Genomic DNA, 22,644 nt, shown 5'->3' with positions numbered 1-22,644 from the left:
GTTTGAAAGTCCAGCCATTTCTCTCTCTCCTAGTCTCATGTTTCAATTTCTTCAGTAGAGCTGCCACCTTTGACTTCTCCATGCGTTTTCTGCTACCTAGGTTAAGTAGTGCCAACCCATTCTCACTCCTCTCCGTTTACGCCTCTTCCCCAACCACCGGAAGCGGAAGTGCCGATATAATGTTTCTGTTGCATTCCACTGCGTCAGGCAGCAGTGTGCTTGCATTCCTCACAACACAGAAGCATAGACTGAAAAACTTACTCAGTGGCAGTTTAGTACGAATGTCACAATGAAACGCACTAGAGTGCTCGTAGAACGGACAAGGAGGCTGCTTGATCACGTGTGTGCAGAAACAAAGTGTAAGGAAGCAGCACAGTAACTTTCTTCTGGAAGCTCTGGAGCCGGAACTATGTGGTGGCGACTGCACAAGGGGTGGTGTTACTTAAAAAAGTGGCAGTGGACGTGAGGGAGAGGCTTTGTGGACCCTAGAAAAATGTGTGTTCAATAAAACCTATTATTTTATTGTTTAATCGTTTGTCTTCATCAATTCCGATAAATTATTGCTATGTTTGAAAGAGACAAGCCTCCCCCCCCCCTTTTTTTTTTACCTTCAGAATGAGGACTTTCAAGTCTTTCTTTCTTCCTGCTCCTTTGCAAGTTTCCATCAACCATTGTATATTTGCAAACTGGTCTCTGGTGACCCTTTTCTGAAGTTTTACTTGCTATATTGCCATCTCTCCTTCCAAATATGGTTCTAACATTTTCTGTAATGTTTTTATTTGTAATTTACTGATGTGAGATATTAAAGGGACCCTAAAGTGAAATAATAATTCAGTTTAGACAGATAACTTATTTTTTCAGAACTCTATTGTTATTAATTTTGCCATGTGGTTAATTGGCAGTGGGTTGATTATTAGAAGAGGAAACGAAGGTCAAAGTTTCATGTTTGAATTTCGCACCGGAATTTCAGCACGTGAACAGCAGTGTGACGTCACGAATATGTCTTTTTTGCATATTTTGGCCACATTGGTTCAATAAAATTTTCTGAAACTTCCTGTGTTAAGAATCTTGTGTCCCTCAGAACACAATGTAAAAAGTTATTGCGATAAACGATTACGTAGGTCCTAGCAGGCGCCATCAAAATATATGACGTCATGGCAACCTGGTGTGGAAACCTCAAGGCAGCATCACTACCTGTATTTTCTTTTGATGCATTTTTTACCTGTAATACCTGGCATTTCTTATTACCAACCTTTGCATTGAAGTCACCTAAAATATATGGCACATCCTTTTTTTTAGGGTTTCTACAATGTTTTGTCGCTGGCTGATTAGTTCTTTCATTTCTTCTTAATTAGCTTCTCAAGTTAGAGCGTGTACTTGAATTATAGTGTAGTTTAATGGGTGATGTTTTTATCATTATTTTTTCATCCTTAAAGAAATTATGCAATTGCTAACTGGGCCTAATTCTGAATTTTTTCTTCCTTGCTTATTGTAAATGCTACGGTTGTTCCTTTCAGTTGGTTTGCTGCCTGAGTAAAAAAAAAGATCATGTCACTATCATTAAAGTGTAGTGAACCTGTCGACTTCAGCTCACTAATTCCCAGCAAAGAAATATTCATGCTTACCATCTCTTCTTTCACTCTAACTTTCCTTGATACATACTTTGCTTCTAACATTGTAAGTACCTCTCCTAAGGCTCTTTGGCGGGCTTTTCCTTTTGAAACTGGTGAGCTCAGTCCCTAGACTTTCTGTGGGGCTTTGATTCAGGAATGTTATAATGTACAGTCCTACTCGATGCAGCTTCGAGCTTGTTCCTCGGTCATTTGCCAATCCCTTTTAGGTAATTGATAGAGGCCTATGAATCTAAGAAGTAAAAAGCATACTACAGTGGCTCCAGCTGCTTAAAGCAATGGAATTAACCATGTCCCCACTGAATAACACTAGTGTTTTCAGACAAAATTGTCCCTATTTTACGAACAATTGCTTAAGTCAGGCACCTTAAGGTGTTTTTTTTTCCTAAATGATATATGATATTTTAGCCCCCCCCCCCCCCTTTTTCTCTTCCTCCTGTGAAATGACTATTAAAATCTCAATTCATTCCAGTTCACTTCAAACTGAAAGACATCCTACATTTTGTTGCTATTCTTACTCTGGACATGTTGTAGTTTTGTTATGTTCAGTCATTTCCCTTCTGTCTTCGAGCATAATATGGAACAAGTGTTGTGCAAGAAATTTGTTGCATACTTATACTATATTGTCTGCAATATTTATAAATTCTTTTCTTTTCCTCCCCAGGGCTAACATGGAAATGAGAGCTTCTTGGCCATGGAGTCTTCCATTATAGATGGGTCTGCTGAGGCAGACACAGTCAGTACACAGGCCACTGGTTCTTGCACTAAAAACAGCAGTGCCAAAGATTATGCTGAGCCAGTGCCTCCTAAAGATGGTGATCAGCCTGCAAATGAACTGCCCCAGTCCCATGGTGACCAAGCTGCCTCACAATGTGCAGCCATATCTATCGACGAATCATGTCTAGTCAGTGCAAGTGAAAAGCCCAGTGCCTCAGAGTGCAAGCAGACCAGCAGCAATTCCCCTCAGTCGCATAACTGCCCACTATTAGATGCAATCCAGGAGGACTCTGTTCAAGTGCCCACCTCACCAGTGGCCCCACTGCCAGAAGTCCCTGCCCTGAACAATGATAGGGTCCAAGCATCAAGCTCAACACAGTCTTACAGCAGGACAAATAACCCTACAAGGGAGAATGCTGCTTCCATGTACAAGGTCATTCCTGCACAGAGTGCCGATGTGGGTGGACCTGCTATTTTACAGATCTCAAGCAGTCGTAGCTCTCCTGAGGTGCGGCTGTTTACGGACCCCTGTGCCAGCTCTGAATCTGACAGTTCTTCGAGGCACTGTGAAAGACTGGACAAGAAAGGGGAGTCGGGGGGGCTCACCCTGTGCCGGTACTCGTCAGACTCGCACCTGCCACGCTGTGTTCGAACACCTACAGAGCTTTCATCATGCAGTCAGGAAAGTGACGACAGCGATGCTTTGCTCTCAGAACTTGAGTCTGAGCTTGAGGGAGCGGAAGGCTCAGACTCGTCTAAACATGCATGGGGGCTTCAAAATGGCTCTCAAGCAGGAACACCAAGGTAGGGTATTGCCATCAGTTACTTGATGTTTCTTTTCAGCTCTTGGTGTAAAAGTTTTTTGGTAAATGGCGTATCATCTGTATGCAAGCAAAGGTCAGCTGAGGCTCTAAGTTCACTTTTATTTGCTACTGCTGGCCTTCTCTACCTGCTTCTCATGTGTCAAGCTTAGTTTGTTTTTTTATTTTTATACCAGATTGTTGTATGCCTGGCCATAGATTTCTCTCTGCGAAAATGATGGAATGCTGTTAGAAATCAGGAGTGGGCATGCTGCTAGTGGTGTAACCAGGAGTTTTTTCGGGGTTTGGGAGGGGGTGCATATATTTGACCAGGGGAAAGAGGGGTACATACCCATTATGCCTGAATATGCCCCTACATGCCACTGCAGTAGTATGATGGCTAGGGCATATGGTTTGTTTTAAAGACGATAGTCTTTCTTGGGGAACCTAAACGCAGAAATTTTGGTCTGTCTGTCTGTCTTTCTGTTTGTCGCCCGATTCAGTGACCTGGCCAAAGTTGAACCACTTGCTTACCATCCACCCATCTTGAACTGGTACGGCTGTTCATACTTGTGAACGTTGTCAATCAAAAAGTAAATATTACGCATATCTGAGGCGCAACATCACTAGGTAAGTATTAGGCGGTGTGTTCCTTTAATAGAAAATACATAGATACGTAATTCTAAAGACCCTAGTTTCTTAAGCTGCGCTGAAAATGCGGCTGCGCTGAAAATGTCTATGCGCGCTGATGAACGCCCTCTGCCAAGGAGGAAGGAAACCTTCTGCACACAAGCTCATGTTTCCCGACGTATTGCCAGATGGCGTCCACATCTCACGCAGCGCCTCCTCTATCGTCTTTACACGGCATTTGCAGCGGAGCACGCAGATACGCGGGCAATTTTTTTATACAGCCATTGGTTATGTTCAGCTTCTGTGAATTTATATTGCCAGTTGATTATTATTTTGTATCTTCCATTGGCCTTCTTCAGTTGCCTGACTCTTTTGCCTTAACACTTATGTGCACACAATTCCAAATATCTTATTGTGCCCACTCTATTGCTTTTCTGAGGTGACAATCGCAAAGACGTCAACAGACACAGGGAAATACACTCGCACATACACACCCTCATATACATACACACACACACACACTATATGCCTAATGAAGAAGTTGCAGTCACCAACCAAGTCAAGGTAAGAACACATGATAGACGTTTCGGGACTTGTACGGGTTTCCTGATCAAAATGCTTCATCATCATGTTACCTGACCAGACAAACTTTCATCGAACTCTTGACTACACCATATGTCTGTCATCATCTTCTCTCCTTTCTACTCAGAACATGCGAAACTAACACACCCAGTTAGTCATCCTAACACTATATTGCTAATCGATTCAAGTATGATGCTAGTAAAGTGCTCATCATTGTGTGCAGTGGAGTGGCTTTTCTATTTTCTAGAAGAGGTGGCAGGGAGACACATGAAATGAATCCATGAATGTTGTGATCAAGATTTGGAGCATTAATTATGCAAGGTTCAGACTGCATGTCTAGCATCTCCAGAGCAAAATGTAGCCAATATTCGGGGTTGCTTAGTTATGTGACATGTGGTAAGGAAGGAACTCCTTGAAGATTGTAACTGATGCCTCTGATTGTGTGTTCTTTTGTGTGTGTGTGTGTGTGTGTGTGTGTGTGTGTGTGTGTGTGTGTGTGTGTGTGTGTGTGTGTGTGTGTGTGTGTGTGTGTGTGTGTGCACCATTTCATAAATTCATTGGACAGTCAGTTGAAGAATCCAATAATAAAGGTTGCTAACATTTCCAATATCATCAAATAATTCAGATAAAAGTCTGGAGTGATTATGTGATGTAATGAATTATTGCTGTTTAATCCCCTTTGCAAACTTTTACGGAAGTGCTGAAGCTGTGAAGAAACAGAATTTTTCTTTTTTTGTAGCCATTAGACACCAACCTTTATTTATGCAGTCTTCAATGTCTGCAGGGGTAAATTTTAGTGAACCTGCGTAGGCAGGCAAATTGGGCCAATGAGTTACAACTTGCAGGTAGTGATTAAAGCTTGTTTGTGTGCTCAGAGTTCCCTTGACAGTCTCTATTGTATTCTGCCACCCACAGAGTTGCATGGAACTTTGTAGTGCATCACATGCAGCCTAATGGACGTAACCTTTGATGATGCTCCACCTCAGGCACCACTGCAGGTTATGTTCATGTTATTGAAAGCATGCTTGCAATCACGAACACTAACAGGAATTAAATGAACAAGATGTGTTGTTCCTTTTGTTCCTACTTGTGTGTCCCATGTTTGCATGCCTGCTTTAAACTTGCCCAGCCTTGTTGCCACTAAATGCTACATCGTCATCATTTCATTTAAGGTTCTGTTCATAAACATTCATAAAGAATCCCCACTTGCAGGGGAGTAGAGGTATCATGTTGATCTTATCAGCTAAGTAGGACCTGTGTTGAAAGGTTATCTGGTAAAATCGTAAAGCTCAGTATTAACAGAGCGTTTAGATTCTAGAGAGACTTTGTCTGGGCAAGTTGGTGCGACATTGCAAAATATAACAGCACGAGGGACGGGACTGAAGACAGCACTCGTCCTGTGGTTTTTGTGTCTTCAGTCCCGTCCCTCGTGCTGTTATATTTTGCAGTTTAGATTCTAGCAAGATAGTCAAAATTTGAGCATGTTGGTTCTTGGTCTTCAGGTTGTTTAGCACAGGGGGTACAAAGACAAAAGTAAGAATGAGGCGCATAATGCAAAAACTACCAATAGAAGTTTATTGTTCGATACGACAATTTTATACACTCGCACAACGCCACCATGTCAGAGAAGATTACCTCCCAAGGAAAACAAGTTCTTTATTGAAAAGGTTAACATACAGAGTGCTAATGCATTGAGGACCGTATCTCCAGATATTGTCAGCTTCAATGGTCTCCCTTGTGAGCTTGTCATGATTGAAACATACAATGGTGGATGCGCTGAACAAACGTTCACAACCACAGGATTCACAATGAATTGTGAGCCACCCATCACGTGCATTTTTTTTACATTGTTATTCTGTTCTCTAAGTCTCATTCAGCACGTCTGACTGATATACTTCTTACTACAAGAAAGGGGATGTGTAAATGACATTGTATGTCTTGCAGTTGTGAACCTTTGTTCAGCGCATGCACCATTGTATGCTTCATGCATGACAAGCTCACAAGAGAGATCATTGAAGCTGACGTTTTTCAATTAGAACCTGAATGGATCAGCACCCCTTTCTGTTAACCTTTTCAGTAAAGAGCTTGGTTTTCTAAGGAGTTGATCTATTGCTCATGCGGGTGGCCTTGTGCATGCGTATAAGATTGTGGTCTCGAGCAATAAACTGCTGTTGGTAGATTGCTCTTTGGGTGTCATCTCGTTCTTACTTTTTTTTTTTTTGTTCCCCCCATGCTACACAATCTGAAAACCCTAGATTGCATTTGGAAATTCTTGTAGGCCTTGATAGGTTCACTGTGAATTGATATTGTGCTTAATGCATACCATCTATAAAAAGATTGTATAGATCTGCTATAGCTTTGTCATGGCATACAAATCTGCAATTTCTGACTGTACATTGGCAGCTCTAGAATTCTAAAGTTTTTGTGCCACTGTGCTCTGGGCCAGAACTAAAACATGCATTGTACCACACTCTTATTGCTGAAAATTAGTGTAAAGGAAGAATTTCTATAGTATTTCAGTATTATTGTGATAGCAATTATATGGGCACTCTCGGCAGAGTTTTGCCGTCGCCGTCATGTCCCGGATATGTATTTGAATATATATAAAAAAAGATGCAAAGAAAAATAAAGCAGAAGAAAAAAAATCCAAAGCACTTGAACGGGGATTCAAACCAGCGACCCCTCAATCCCCAGTGCACTGCGTTAGACACGCCATGCATGCGTCGGCGAAATAACGGCGGGCTAGTTTATACACCATTCACCGCTGATGGTATACAGATCACGAAGGAGCTTGAGCGTGTTTTCTATCACGCAACGTTCCTACATATTTCAATTTGAAAACTGAGACGCGCACGACAAAGTGGCCCCTTTCTGTACCCATTCATGACGTGGAACGAAAAAAAAAACTCCGGGCACACTTTGCATTAGACGCCCCCATGTGGCAGGATACGCAGAGGGGTCACTCCACGTGCCGCAGTTTAAAAGAAAAAAAAATATCTAAGAGCGTCTGATTCTTCATTGTTGACACTTGCAGCATGTTGCTCAAGCACAAAGACGTAACAACTGGGACAGTTGTTAGTTAGTCCTGTGCATACCTGTGCGTTCTTTTCGGGTGTCCTTCTTTGTGCTTCAGTGGTGCGCTGCAAGTATCGAGCTGCTTGTCGTTCTTCGTGTGACATTCCAACTTTCTGCTATCGCATTCATTGCTTCCCCCTTGCGGCGAAACTGTGACTTTTTCGTTATGATGAATTCTGTAAGGGTATAAGCTATTTTCTCGCATTTGGCTTGGTGTTATAGTGCTGTTAGTATGTGTACTTTGCTTTTCCAAAACCTGAAATTTGTCTTCTGGTAGAACAATTGCTTGATACGTGATAACAATAAGCCACTGGTTAGATATTTCTGGCGTGAAATGTTCACATATAATTTATGTTGTGCAAAGCTATCATTGAGACCATTTTAGATGTCCACACAGGAGAGCCATGAAGTTCTATAACAAAGTCATCCTAAATATTGCAGTGGTAAAGTTCATTATCACTGTGGTTACGGCATGCATGGGTCATCATACCTTACGATACTTTCAAGAAATGATACATCAAAAAGCTCAATTCAATCTGAAACCTTGCAGTACATAGTGTGATGCGGCAAGTGAATATAAATACCTGTTCACAAAAGAATTTCTATGACACCACTTTGCTGGAATTTTAGGTAACAGTCAAGGTAAATTAATGAGAATAAAATAATCATTTACTTATGTTTAGGTGCACATAAAACAATGCCATAAATTCAAAATAATTTGGAATCCCTTACTGTGTTTTGCCTCAAAATAATATCATGGTCTTGGCAGACAAAAACCCTAGAATTTGTTTATTCTGAAAACTTGATTGGTTTGGTTGTTTAGTATAACCAGTTATGTACCCTGTTTGATCAAGTGGCTGGTGTTTTGACAACTTCTCCAGATTAGATTTTCTTTTTTTCACAGTGTCATGAGGAATGCTATCATGTACATTTATTTTTGAAAGCAAGATAAACAGTGAAAAATCGTTAGGTTTTTATACGGCCTGCAAAATCGGTAACCTTTGCTGTGCATGAAGACTGGAGCTGCACAGATTACAGATAATAGTTGCTGAATGCAATTACAGTTACTTTGTTTAAAATTTGTAATGATTTCATTTTTAATTTCAGTCTTTGAAAAGTTGAGTGAATTCAAAAGTTTATTTCTTTGTTTTTACTTTTCGCTTTGTTAAAATTATGCAATCCTCCATGAAATAGAATGAGAGTGTCTGTTTCATTTCTCTTGCTGTTTTAGCAGCAAGAAAGTTTGGCTGGTTGACATTCTTGCTTGATAATGCAGTCATTGCTGTATGGGCTGAACCTGGCAAACATTAGTTTATTTTTTTCAGTGCTACCTCCTTTAGTGTATCAAATCAGCATTAATGGGTCTTGAAGACTTGGGTCTTCAAGATAAAAATGTCACAGAAAGATATTTTAAAGTTTTGTTGTTATTGCATTCAGCATATTCCTTTTGCACCTGCTCGCAAGAATCTTGCTCTGAGAAATGCATAGTGTAGCTAGGAAGTTGCATTTATTATGTGAACTGAATTTGGGACACATCCCAAAAAAGTCACATTTGCACCGTTTGCAAATCCATAAGCAGAGGCAGTGAGGAAAGCCCCTCTGAAACATTAAGAAATTTTAAGAAAAGGAGTCTATATGTGAAGTCAAAACTTCAAACTGTTGTCCCTTTGGACAAAATGGGGGTAGAAACATGTAACAATGCTTTTTTTCTTGCACTCCTTACGTAACACATTACACACGTATTATGATCGATTGTCCATAAATGTGGGAAATTTGTACAATTTCATGCCAAGGTTCTTGTGACTCAATGTAATGCTAGTGGAAATGTTTGAATAAATTATAGTGTATTCTATATCACTTTATTGCAATTACAACATAATTATCTAATTACTATACAGTTAGTCAATCATGCCATATTTCTTCATACAACAAATTCAGTTGCCACTCAAATTACATCCAGTAGTTATCTGCTGATGGCGAACATTCCCAAAAAATTTTTGAAATATTTTGAACTTCCTGCCGAAACGCCCCACATCAAGCGTCCCGTTAAACACTGTACTGCCTTTGCCAAAGTGCTCATGTGTAGCAAAAAATTTCACCCAGAAGTAATATATGAGAACTTTAGGTAACAAGAATGTTTAACTTACCATTAGCTCAGTGTTCATTGTCTCTTTATTGCAACTAGTGCACAGAAGTGACAAAAGTAAGTTGCATTTACAAACGTACTCGCCATGTCGCAAAGGGGTAAAGTAGTCAGAAATACGTTTATGGAACTTTTAGCTTGCTTACTGTAAATATTTTCGGCTAGTCTTCCAAAAAGCTCAGAACAGAAAAAATTGTGCAAAATACTTTGTTGATTATGTAGAGCAATATTGCTTTAATTTTTGCAACAGGCACATTAAATTATGTATAACCCGTAAGCCTCATTACTCTAGTGGCAATGTTGATAGATGTTTTGCTTCAGACCCAAATCCCCGTTTAAAGGGACACTAAAGAGAAACAATGAATTGGTTTAGATTGATAAAGTGTGCTCGGAGAACTCTTGTGTGGTTTATTTCACCGCCATAGGTTTATTATTAGAGGAGAAAACCAAGTTCAAAGTTTCATTTTTAAATTTCGCACCGAGCTTTGTAATTCGTGACGTAAAAGATTTCAAAGAGCATTTAACGTATTTTGGTACCACTGGCTCAACGAAATTTCCACAAACTCATTATGTCAAGTTTCTGGCCACCTCAGAGGACAATGTACTTCGATTTAACCGATCAGGAACTACGTAGGCCCTAAGCAGGCGCCATCAAAAATATGTGATGTCACGGCAAATGGTGCGGGAATTCCAAGGTGGCGTCGCCACCTGTATTTTCTTTTTGCGCGTTTTCTCGCTTATTAAGCGTCTTCTCGCAGCAAGCGTGGTGTTTTTGGTGTCGTGGAAGACTACTGTACTAATGCGAGAAAAATCGTTTTGCTCTTTAGTGTCCCTTTAAGAAGTGTGAAGTAAGGCAGAATGTACATGTCAGTAATTTAATAAAACAGTGGCCATAATTGAGGCAATTTACTGGCAGCGGTTGGCTTGGTGTAAAGTTCGCCTGAAAATGCAACATTTTTTTTTTAATTCTGTGTTTAAAGAAAAAGGTGCAACAAAAAATACCTGCTTGTTTGACATACCCAGGCTGGTTGCTATATCATAATTTTTTTTTATGACTGAGTTCTTGTTCAAAACATCTCGTGTTAAAATCACATGTAATTAATTAATGTAGTTCACAACAGTCAGAAATGAAAAAAACAGTATTCAGTGGTGTTACAAATAATTTGTCAGTAATAGTTCATCAGTTTCTGAACATAATTCAATTGAGCATGGACTATGTGCAATCATACGAGCACACTAATTGCCAGTTGCACCCCTGAATCTTTCATTGCGTGCACTATAACACCACAATGTCTAGGTGTGGACCCCAGTTTTTTGTAGCTATGTTGAATGTTTGGCTGCTTTTGCATGTTTTGCTTCAGCTTCAATCGCAAACATAGTGCCAACCGAGGTGATATGCAGTCCAAAAGGCTGCACTGAATAGTACTTCGTGGTGGCAGCACCTTGGATTGTTGAACACGATTCTGACTGCATATAGGCACACACCGTTGTTCCTTTGCATGCATTTCTAGGCCAGCTCTTGTTTGCTGCAGCCTGGCACTTGTTCCACGTGGTGTTCATTTGCCTGGCTTCATTCACATAAGGTCACGATTGTTCTTAGTCTGTGCATAGTTGCATGACAGTCAGATCTACATCCCCATTTCCGTTCTAAAAGTTTTGCATTCACTGTGCTGTGATTTCGCTGGTATTTTGCTGTGAGATTCATAAAACGTTGTTGGGCTAGTTGGTTCATGGTGTGCAAAAGGTAATAACGCAACGCAAGGAGAAGAAAAGAGGTACAAGAAAGAGCATCACTTGCTACTGGATTTATTTGAAGAAAGGTTCTTTTTTATACAGTGCAGCCAGATGTGCGCTTACATTTGTGCAGAACAATCAGGTACAACCACATGTTCATGTAATCATGCTCTAAAAAAAATTGTGCTTCTGCTCTATGCAGGGTGACAGATTTATGTATCAGTGATACGTTTGTCTCCCTGCATAGAGCGAAAGCATACAGTGCAAAAGAAAAAAGCAAAAACTATTTTTGTTGCATCAGTGTCGCATCCTTCTTTCACTTCTCACCATTGAAGTCCGTGCTACGCGTGTCTGTCAAAAATTGTCTGAGGTGCATGCTTTGCTGCTTAAGTGCTGTCCTGATCGGGCACCAGCTTTCTGCAACAATCCATGTGTGTTTGTATTGCAGTGGACATTAGAACACCTATCGGAACACCTTTTACCACATTCACACCTTGTTCCTATTGCTGCACAGGTACTTTGTGGCAAAATATGGGGGGGGGGGGGGGGGGGGGAGTAGATGCGTTTCAGTATGCCAAAGTTGCCAGCATAAAGGATTGCAGTTGGAGGATTTTGCTTTCCCGGTGGCATGTCACAAATGCTCTTTATTCTGTCTTTTGTCTTTTCTTACTAGAAAGACGAACAAGAAAAAAAAAACTAGCTGCTTAATCTGGCATGTTGACACGTTTGCATGCAAGTTGTCCCCCTGTCCATCACTTTAGCTTGTTTCCTACTGTGAAGAAGCTGTCACTGACCCACCTGTTTGCCTTTCTGCTTAGTTCGCACACTCAGTGTTTGCTTGTGAAGCTTGTTTGCTGATGAATGTAACTGAATGTTTATAATTCTTTATGGGAACTTTATGAATGTTTATAATTCTTTATGGGAACTTTATGAATGTTTATAATTCTTTATGGGAATGAGCACCATATCACTGCTCACAAAATGTTATTGATCAGTTATATAATTACGCAATAATTTAGTTTACTACTTCTTTATGCAATGCCAGTAGACATTGAGAATACCTCAAATAAATAAGTGATTAATTGTGATTCACGGGGTATGTCTAAGAAGGCATGATTTTAATGAACATACACCAAGTACAAAATGAGGCCGCATGAAATCAAGTAACTGAGAGAAAGCAAGTGGTTACAGAAAGCACAACAGCATTGGGCTCAGCCTTTTTCCTCTTTTTTTCTCTTCTTTTTCCTTTTGTTAGCCGCTTCTAAAAATTTTCTAGGTCTAGATACATTGTGAGGACATCATTACAGCATTGTGCACTGGCAGTATTAGGAAAAATTGCCGTGGTTGAATGCGGTTTAACCGAGTTTGTCAAGAAATAGCTCAGTTTTACTTGCTTTGGTAAAGGGCGAGACCATTGGTTTGCAGAGATTTAACTTTTGTGCATGTTTTGGTTTAGGCAAGGACAAGACTTTGTGCTCCTGAACTGCGGGAGTCAACAAGCTTCCAGTGTTGAGCTGCAGCATGTCTCACGCGCAGCTGCACAATGTTCCTGCTTGTGGATGCACATGCGAGTGCACTTTTTTTTCAGCATGACTAGTGTTTCGCTGAAGCTCTTTGGCCGGCATTGCAATGGTACGATGCGTGTGGAACGAAGCACTGATATGCTGGAGAAGTGTCATTGTGAGCTCATCGGCAAGAACTTTACGCCATCTCGCAGGCATTGTATAAACAATTTTCTGTGGCGCTAGCATAGCTCAGAAGTGCTGGCATGATCTTGTCTGAGCTTGAATGTCATATTCACGGAACCAGGCTTTTTCTGGGTTTTTACCGAGAGGTATAGAGCTATCACTTTAAAAGTACAAAGGCTAATAAGAATAAAGCTGCTCAAATGAAAACTCTTTTTTTAATTAACAGTGTTTTGCTGTATAGTTTTAGCATCATTCTGTAACAGTTTCTCTCCCTTCTCCCAGCAATTTTTTTGTTCCATATCTCTTTTGTTGGCAGTTAGTGTTGGTAGTGGTAGGTGATTTTTTTATGCCTTACAGTGCCATCAGGTGCCAGCATGAAACTCTTCTACTACGAGACAGTCACTAGACCAGCTGTGGAAACCAGTTGTCTGGCTTTCTTTCCCCTGCATTGTTGCCTTTCATTGAAGCTAGTATTCAGAATCTGCAGCTTTCTATGTACTACACAAACACCTAAGAATAATGGTCTATAAACATACGGGATCTATTCCTACTCAACAGATAACACACATCTTTATTCCTGTTCACTCTTGTTCACTCGGACACAATAGACTCGCTGACATTCAAACTTGCATATAAAATATAATGCACATTGGTGAGCTTGTTGGTACATGACTGGCAAACGAACAGTGCTGCTGAAAATGGACTACACAGAAAGAACACAGTGTTTGGCGTGTTTGCGCTGTGTGTGTGTGTGTGTGTGTGTGTGTGTGTGTGTGTGTGTGTGTGTGTGTGTGTGTGTGTGTGTGTGTGTGTGTGTGTGTGTGTGTGTGTGTGTGTGTGTGTGTTCTAGTCCTGTTTGTTTCCCAATAACATAACCTTTTCGGGCATGAATTATGATGGACTGTATTTAAATGTTTCAAATTTACACAAATTTATTCCAATCCACTGGTTATTCCACTGCAAGAATGAGAAGGTGGTAATATGTTGATTTGTGCATTTTAATTAATTAATTGTAATTAGAGTGTGATTAAAGACCTATCAATTCTGAAGTCAATTATGCTCGATTTCTGCATAAAAGTATTCAGATATCAGGCTCGAAATACTTTGGCAAATTTTTGTCAATTATGTTCATTCTGAGCAAACAAAGGTTAATAGTTTTGGCATAGCTCCCGGAATGCGACACGTCGTATGACTCATCGAACGTTGTAGTGTCTTCAACAAAGTGACCCTCTGCAGCAATACACAGCACAGTGAAGTTTAATGAACACTGGTTGTCCACTCAGGAAACACTTACAAATGTGCACATTGTGTTTCAAGCCAGTTGAAGAAACATGCGGTGCGTGATGCGTCTCTAAAGTTGATATCTATAATTGTACACACCACCGCTGAAGGGGATAAACTCATTTACACATGCACCTGAGAAATGAATCTGAGTATGAGTGATTGCAGTCAAAGAATAAGTATATGATCTACTTCCTGGGTTATGCTGTTTGGTGCCTTATGTTGAGCTTAGTAGGAAGCCATGATTCATTCACTGGATGAATGTCTTCGTTGGTTCCTGTGTGTTGGGTGTTAAACTTTTTGATGGCTTTGACCTTCAGGGTTGCTGCGGGTGCTTTATGTGCAGGTGCAAAAGGTGTGCCCTCAACTATGACCTCATGGAAAAGTTAGAGCAGACCAACTTTGAGCTTCAGCAGCAGCTCAGATATGTCAGTGAGAAGACATCGGCACGCGAAGCTGAAAGCATGCGTATGCTTGCAGAAGCACGAGCTGAACTGCTGTCCAAAAATGACAAGGTAGGGTACCTTCACACACATTGGTGTTGCATGGGGCATGGCATTTGCTTCGTTAATGATATGACTAACAGTATAGGCTGTACTTATTTGCATTGTTTTAAATAAATAGGACTACTTGTTCATTTTAGGGGAGGTTACTATTTTTGCATTTTGGCCTATGTTTGTAGAATGTTTGCACCTCTTTCTTTTTGTAAAAAGATGTGAACGAGTGGTGACAGTTGCGCACTCTCAGATAACAAAATTTTCAGTGTTGTCTTCTATTATGACGTCAGTCAGGACTGGGGTGATGACACTGAGTTTCTGTGTGGGAGTCTTCTGAAGACAGAGTCGGCCCTGAAGGTAACTCCCCACACCCCTAAATGTGTCATGCTTCTTCACTAGTTAAAAAAAAAAAGAATAAACTCTTTTACTTTCACTAAGTGTTTACAGCGGGAAAGTCACTCCTCATTTTGTAAATGAAACATTTATTATTATTTCTTTAGCATATTTAACTGTAGAGCATTATATAACAAAAGAGTAGCAATAGTTTACATAGCACCCATACATGGCAGGAATAATAATTGTGGAGCTCCCCATGGAACATGTAATATTTGATAGTGAATGGGTTAAAACTTCTTTATGGTTTATAGTTATTGGGGATCACTGTTAAAGTAGGAGTGTGCGAATATTGATCACTTTTGAATAGCAAATCAAGTAATCACCCTCATTTTTTAACACTAATTGCTTTTTGCAAATGTATGGTGTTTTAAATATTTTAATGCCTTGTGTCAGTAAGTGTACAGGAACAAAAATGAAACTAGCACCTAACTGCAAGAACTTTTGTGTCAGACTGTGTCAGACAGAATGCCCATAACCCCAAAAGTTAGATATCAGAGTACACTATGCCACTGAGGAAGCTATACATTTTTCGACTGTATCGTGGAGTGTTTGCCTAATCACTACTTCCACATGTTATTGGTTACCTCGTTTTGTTTCGCAATTTCTGCATTTTCTACTCCCCACTCCTGTGACAGCCATTTGAGACTGCAGTATGTTGAAATACATGAATAAATAAAATAAATGAGTGACAGATATCCTGTGTTGGCATGCATATTTTGACTCTGTAATTATTCATTCTAACTGCACATTTTGTTAATTGCTCTGTCTCTCATAAGGTAAGCAACTCTTTAAAAAAACACAACTTTGCTTTGAGTTCTAGTATGTCTCAGGTATTTAGGACCTGGCTCAGTCATGTTTAAGTCTTTCTTCTTTCTTCAGAAAGTAATCATAAACACACAGAATATAGTACTATTATTATTCTTGCCATATTGAAGTCGTAACTTACCTGGTCTTTAACTTACAGTTGTTCTAATATTGACCTCTTCTTTAAAGTATTTCACTCCAACCTCTTTAAAACCTTTTGATTCCTCCAGCTTTTATCTCTTCATGCACTGGCTAAACGTGGAAGTTGGGCCAGCATGTAAATTGGAATTGCCTTCCCATCTCCATTGCTCTAATCACTGACAAAAAGCTTCAAAACTGCTGATACCTTTCACTAATGTTCCTACTATATTTCTTTGTTTTCATTTATTTTAACCTTACTGATTTCTTTAATGCCTTTGTTCTCTGAAATTACATAAAATAATTATCTGGCATACAGCATGGCTGCTGGTTCTGTTTCATTTGGCTTGACATTAAAGATCCCTCTTGTTCCTGACTAAAATTACATTGAAGGCTGAAATGTAGAAAGTATTCATAGGGCTGCACTATTCATGGCAGCAGTGAGTATTCATGGTAGCGCTTGTCCTCATCTGCCTTGTTCTCTTCTGGCATGCATGTCCTTTCCGCACTGAATCTGGTAGTAACTACGCTAGACCAGCTAGCCCAACAGGTGGTCCTTCTGAAGCAGTGAGAATTTTCATAACATGCAGGCTGCAAATTATGCAATTCTTGCCACTGCCAAGATCTTGAAAACCTACAGGTATCAATTCTGCTTTACAGGAATAGTCGCATAGTGTCTCTCCAAACTTATGCGATTGCTTTAAGGGCAAAGGGTAGGGCAAGATTTGGAAGAAGAAATCACTTTTTTTTCTTTGCAATTCGGGAAGGGCGTCCCTTTGTGCATATTTGTGGCTGGAAGCCGTTTTTTCAAAAGCAAGTAGGGAGTTAACACGCACCCTAGGACAAGCCCCTCATATGCGTTCTGTGCTTACGGTCCATTTTTCTAAAAAAAAAACTTCATGTACGAAAACCAAAATGCTTGTCTGGAGTCAGCTGTGTATAGGAAATTGTTGGGTAACTTCTAAGGCAGTCTGAAGACGCTGTGCGCCTTTTTATTCGCACTTACTCTACGGAGCACGTCTGTTCGAACACTTTCAGCTCCTAGCTTCATTACACCTTGTGTCTGTCGTGCCTGTCTATAAGTTGAGATGCTGAGGGCAAAGAAGGTCTTCAGCAAGTCTAAGTTTCATGGCAACCAATACAGTTCTCTTGTAAATGCGAATAAATGCTGGCAACGTACTGAGGTGCTGAACGCTGAACGAGCAAGCTCTTTATCGTTGAACCTCTCGGCCTTTTCAGCGTCCTTCGAGGTGAATCACGTGCAGGGTGACAACGGGTATGCTCTAATAGATATGAATATTATGTATTTGTGATGCAGTTAGACCAAATTGCACGTGCAAACTGTGTGGTGAAAGTGTTGAGCTAATGGGAATTGCATTGCATTGTCTTTGCTGTCTTTGTTTAGGCTTCAGAGTCTTAAGGATTGTGACATTGGATTTTTGTTCTTCCGTTTAATGATGGCAGTATCGCACGAGCCAAAACTGTGAAATAATTAGGATTGAATCCTGGCCAAAAGTACAGTCAATTTGCTGGAAAAACTGACCACAATTGACAATACATTGTGGATAGAGCTGCACGGAAGCTCACGAAAGAAGCAAGGCAAGCAAGACGAAAGGCTCCAAAGTGAAAAATTGACTTTGGCAATGATTACAAAGCTTGTAGCTACTAAATAAAATAGTTGAATGGTGTTTGTGGCAAGGTACGTTTGTTTTTAAGCTGTTTTCTAACTTTAACCTCGATTATCTCAAAACCATGTTTTTTATTACTTATGCACCATTATTTCTTATGTATTTCAAGGTAACCAGTTGATTATTTTTTCTTGTATTCTGCATAAATCCAACTACTGAAGCAGAATTGAAATTATGCACTTTACGTTTTTTGTGTTACAAATTTTCAAAGATGCAAATTAACTCAAAATTTAGGTCCTTGTGGTAAAATACTCACCAAAATTCTAATATTAGTCAGATTTAAATAAATCTGCTTCAGTTAAAAAAGCAGAAAATTTGGAAGAAAATGATGTATGCATTATGTGGATATCCCTTTTAGTCACTGAGAAACGGTACCTCAAAATAGCCAAAAATGCATGGGGCGTATAGGGCTTACCCTGTGCCCTTAAAAGTGCTCCGAAATTTGTATATCAATTTTCCATGAATTGTCCTGAACTGTAATGTATGAGTAACATCACTCCAGCTAAAATGCTACAACCAAGTAACAGTTAAAGCCAGGAGACTTGCCTTTTGCAGCAACTCTGCTTATATGGTGTTGGCACTTGTTGAAAGTCTTTTGCTAGCTTCGCAGCTTGTGCTCCTAGTAACATCAGCAATACTCGTCATCTTTACACCATGCTTTGGTTTGGTGTTGTTCGTGACATGCTAGCATGTTTCTCAATTGCAGTTGGCCAAGCTGCTGGAGATGGTGACAAAGGAGAAAGACACTATGGTAGTGAAGTATGCAACCAGTGAAAAGGAAGTTATTCTGGCACGAAGGGCCTTGGAGGACATGGAGAAGAAGTACCGGGAAGTAGTCAAAGAACGAGACCAGCATTTCAGCCGAGTGCGCTCGCTCAACAATGAGCGTGCCCGTCTCTGTTCCAGCCTTGACACCAAGGTTAGTATCTCTTGTGCTTTGTCATCATTGCAGGGCTTGTAAACTTGCCCTAAACAGCGTCATAGCAGTAGCAGTGTTTTCACATCACCAAGGGCTCAGTTAAATGCTGCCTCATGCTCAAAAATTGACTGAAGCATGCAGACCCATGAGCAGTATCTTTTTCATAAGCATATGCCATAACACCATGAAATGCTAGGCATAACAACCGCCATCTTTGTAAGCTTTGCATAGTTTGCAGCCTGTCAGTATGGCACAGCCTGGAGTGTCGTGCAGGAGAGTGGTATCTTAACAAACAACCACTATTGTGCAGTTTTTGTGTAGTTTATGCCTATCCTATATATATATTTAAAAGCTTGAATTTCGCCTTTCATAGTGCTGTAAATTCCTTCATAGTTTTGCCTTTGTTTAGGTAAAGGCAATACATAAAGTACACACAAGAGTGATACACAAAGAAAGAATGGCTTAACCATATATTGCTGTCTGCAAATGTCATTCCTTTATGTCTCATCCTTATGCGCACTGTACATCGGAGCTATATGCCACTGTCATGTGGATGACAATACTTCCTTGTCTGACTGGATCTAATCGGAAGGAACCTTGTGCAAAACGTTTTGATCAATTCACCAAAGCATTAAATTGAGCATGGCAGCTATGATATCTAAAAACTAATGATGCAATAGCTACGGCATTAAGTTCTTCCTTGCCGTTAACTGGAAGATCCATCAAGTAAAAACGTGGAACTAGACGGTTCAGTGCATGAAACTCACTAACAATGTTGCGCATTTAAAGGAAACAGTCAACATATCCTGTCAGAAATTAGTCACTAAAATGTGCCTATGCATGCCATGTATACACTTAATGAATGAAATTGTTTTTGTTTTGTTAACACATTGCAACTAGTGCAGCCATAGGCAGAAATAATCATATCCTCCTTTTTTTTTTAATTGTTGGGGGCCTGTAGGTTCTTCATGACTATTTAATATACTATGGTGGATTTTTTGGGGGGATGCAGGTACTTCGTCTTGAGATTGTCCCGGTGAACATAAGACATGTGAGAGTAAATAAACAGTAATCACACTCACTATTGCAGTCATCAAGTTCTGCAACCAAATCTTCTTTTTCTGCTCTTGTTTGTTTAGGTAATGAGATATTTGATGAGTTCTTTCATATTTTCATAGGTTCTGAGTGTCTGTGGCGCCATAAAATTGCTGGTCCCTCTAACATTCAGTTCTTGTATAGCCATACCCTGCAGCAAACAGCATTATCTATTTGCACTGAATGATCAAAAGGTGCAAATAAGAGATGGTTTCTGTATAGGTGAGGCTTAATAGCAGTGTGAGGGCAACCTTTTAAAGGAGGCAGCAGCTAAAATGTAAACGTTAACATTGATTGGTGTTCATGTGCTTGTTGACTGAGTGGTAGCCATTCAACATACCACGGAATATTTTATAATTTCTAGACAGAAAGATGTTGATGGAAATTACGTTCTTTTAGCTAGCAGACATGGCAAAGCTTCAGAAGGAGCAGGAGAGGCTCAAGGAGGAATTATCTGCGCGAGACATCAAGATCAAATGGGCTCAAAACAAGCTCAAGACCGAGGTGGATGCCCACAAGGTATGTGCTTGGTACATTACCCTTTTACGAAGAATGTACCACATGCCTTTTATTCTTTTGAAGAGAGCTCATTACTTAACAGTTCATAATGTAGCCTTGTGTGTCCGCTTTGATGCAGCAAGTGTAGGAAGAACTGCTCTTTGTTCCGAGCCCCAGTTAAATTGTACATTCTACAGCAGAGGAACATGCCAATATTAGTAGAGACAGTGTGATTTCCTGGATTGACATGCCATTTGTGCCCCTATGTTGACATTGCTATGGGAAATCATGTGTGACATTTACTCTGGTGCACAAAGATCAAGAGGGTGTTGAGGGGAAGTGAGGGGTGCAAGGGAGGGGCAGTTTCGTGTAGCTCTTTGGATTAGACTGTTACCTTCCTTCATTGGAGAGATCGTATCTCCCTTCCTTACACCCTTCTTTATTGGAATTTTATTTCTTTTTTTACGGAGGACTATGGTGGCTGTGGACTATGGCGGCTATGGTGGAGCCACTGTAGAATTCTTCCAGTATTTTTGTATATGGCTCGTTTACATCCCGATTCCATAACGCCTGCATCACTGCTGGCATTTGGACCGAATCAAATGCTTTCTCGTAAGCTATGAGCACTATATATAGGGACTGGTTATATTTTGCAGATTTATCTATCACATGATTGATAGTGTCTATATGGTCTAAGTCGAGTAGCCTGCACGAAATCCTGCTTGGTCTTTTGACTGATTGAATTTTAAGGGGGTCCTAATTCCATTAACGATTACCTTTGTAAATAGCTAGTAGGCAACATACAGTAAGCTGAGCGGCCTCTAATTTTTCAAGTTCTTGATGTTCCCTTTCTTACAAATTTAGATGATTTTAGCATTCTTCCAAGATTCTGATACGCTCACGGTCACAAAACATTTCGTATACAGGGTGGCCAGTTGTTCTAGCACAATTTGTGACAAATTGCAAAGTGTGATTACTGAATTAGATAGGGGAAGTAGAACGGTAGGTCTGAAAATTAATATGCAGAAAACTAAAGTAATATTTAACAGCCTCAGAAGAGAGCAACGCTTTGCAATAGGTAGCGAGGCACTGGAAGTAGTAAAGGAATAGATCTACTCAAAACAGGTAGTGACGACAGATCCGAACCATGCAACTGAATTAACTAGAGGAATAAGAACGGTGGAGCACATTAAGCAGTCATTCTCAAATCATGAACAGTAGTTTACCAGTACCCATCAAGGGAAAAGTATGTAACAGCTGCACCCTACCAGTACTCAGCTTCACGGCAGAAACCTGGAAGCTTACGAAAAGGGTTCAACCTAACTTGAGGATGGTGCAACGAGCGATGGGAAGAAAAGTGATAGGTGTAAGCTTAAGTGACAATGAGAGAGCACAGTGGGTCAGGGTGTTAAGAACATCTTAGGCGAAATCAAGAAGCAATAGGAATGAGCAGGACATGTAGCGAGAAGGCAAGGTAGACGCTGGTCACTAAGAGTAACAGACTGGATTGCAAGAGAAGGCAAGCACACGAGGGGGGGGAGGCAGAAAGTTTGGTGGGCAGATGAGCTCAAGAAATTTGTGGGGACAACATGTCTGCAGCAAACACAGGACCAGGTTAATTGGAGAAAGATGGGAGAGGCCTCTGTCCTGCAATGGGCATAGTCAGGTTGATGGTGATGATGATGACTTTCCCTTCAAGGAAGTGTCTAGCTTTACGTCCAGACGTAACAACAATTGTTAAGGTTACGTCCAGCGAGTAAGCAAATAAATGGAGAATATTAAACGCTCCCTCCATTTTTCATCAAGTGAGTACCAATTCGTCATCAATTGAGTATCAATAATTCAAATGCATTTTGCACTTGAATAATTGGTACTCATTTAAATTAATAAAATTATCATTGCTTCCTTAGTGCTAACAAAGTTCTGTTGATGTGAGACCACTTTATTGTGCACATTGAAACTGTAACTACCTGCATAATTTTTCCCTGCAATATAAGGTAACCTCACTGCCTGAACAGTCAACTTTGACATATGTATGCAAACAAGTCAGCTTGCATGAAAACATCTCCAGGTCTGGTGTCATGCATGAATGACAAACAGCAACATGCCTCTTGCTTGATTTACGTTGAATTGCACTGTAAAATGCCGCTGTAAAAGGCTCAGGCCAAATGCTGATGGTAGACCATCATCACCATTACTTTGGGCGTGGGAGTGATTACACACATAGTTGAAGATGGCTGTTGCTGCCTGCTCACAAAGGCTGTTTCCGAGTCTCGCTTTTTTATGCACCAAAAAAGCAGAAGTTACCCATCACAAGTGCTGACAATG

General features: G+C 40.3%; 1 protein-coding gene across 3 annotated transcripts in view; it reads left to right on the top strand.

Annotated features, from left to right (window-relative positions):
* The window catches only part of LOC119379290 (coiled-coil domain-containing protein 186), a 108,537-nt gene that overhangs the window by 3,469 nt on the left and 82,424 nt on the right, over nucleotides 1-22,644 (top strand). For all 3 annotated transcript variants that reach the window (XM_037648556.2, XM_049411922.1, XM_049411920.1), the window contains exons 2-5: nucleotides 2,296-3,152; nucleotides 14,628-14,796; nucleotides 18,511-18,723; nucleotides 20,218-20,337. In XM_037648556.2, the coding sequence (XP_037504484.1) occupies nucleotides 2,326-3,152; nucleotides 14,628-14,796; nucleotides 18,511-18,723; nucleotides 20,218-20,337 (1,329 nt within the window). In that variant the 5' untranslated portion in view covers nucleotides 2,296-2,325. The remainder of the gene's footprint in view (nucleotides 1-2,295; nucleotides 3,153-14,627; nucleotides 14,797-18,510; nucleotides 18,724-20,217; nucleotides 20,338-22,644) is intronic.

This window comes from Rhipicephalus sanguineus, chromosome 1 (genome assembly GCF_013339695.2).
Source record: "Rhipicephalus sanguineus isolate Rsan-2018 chromosome 1, BIME_Rsan_1.4, whole genome shotgun sequence".
NCBI classification, from domain to species: Eukaryota; Metazoa; Arthropoda; class Arachnida; order Ixodida; family Ixodidae; genus Rhipicephalus; species Rhipicephalus sanguineus.
This window is presented reverse-complemented; position numbering and strand designations above follow the sequence as displayed.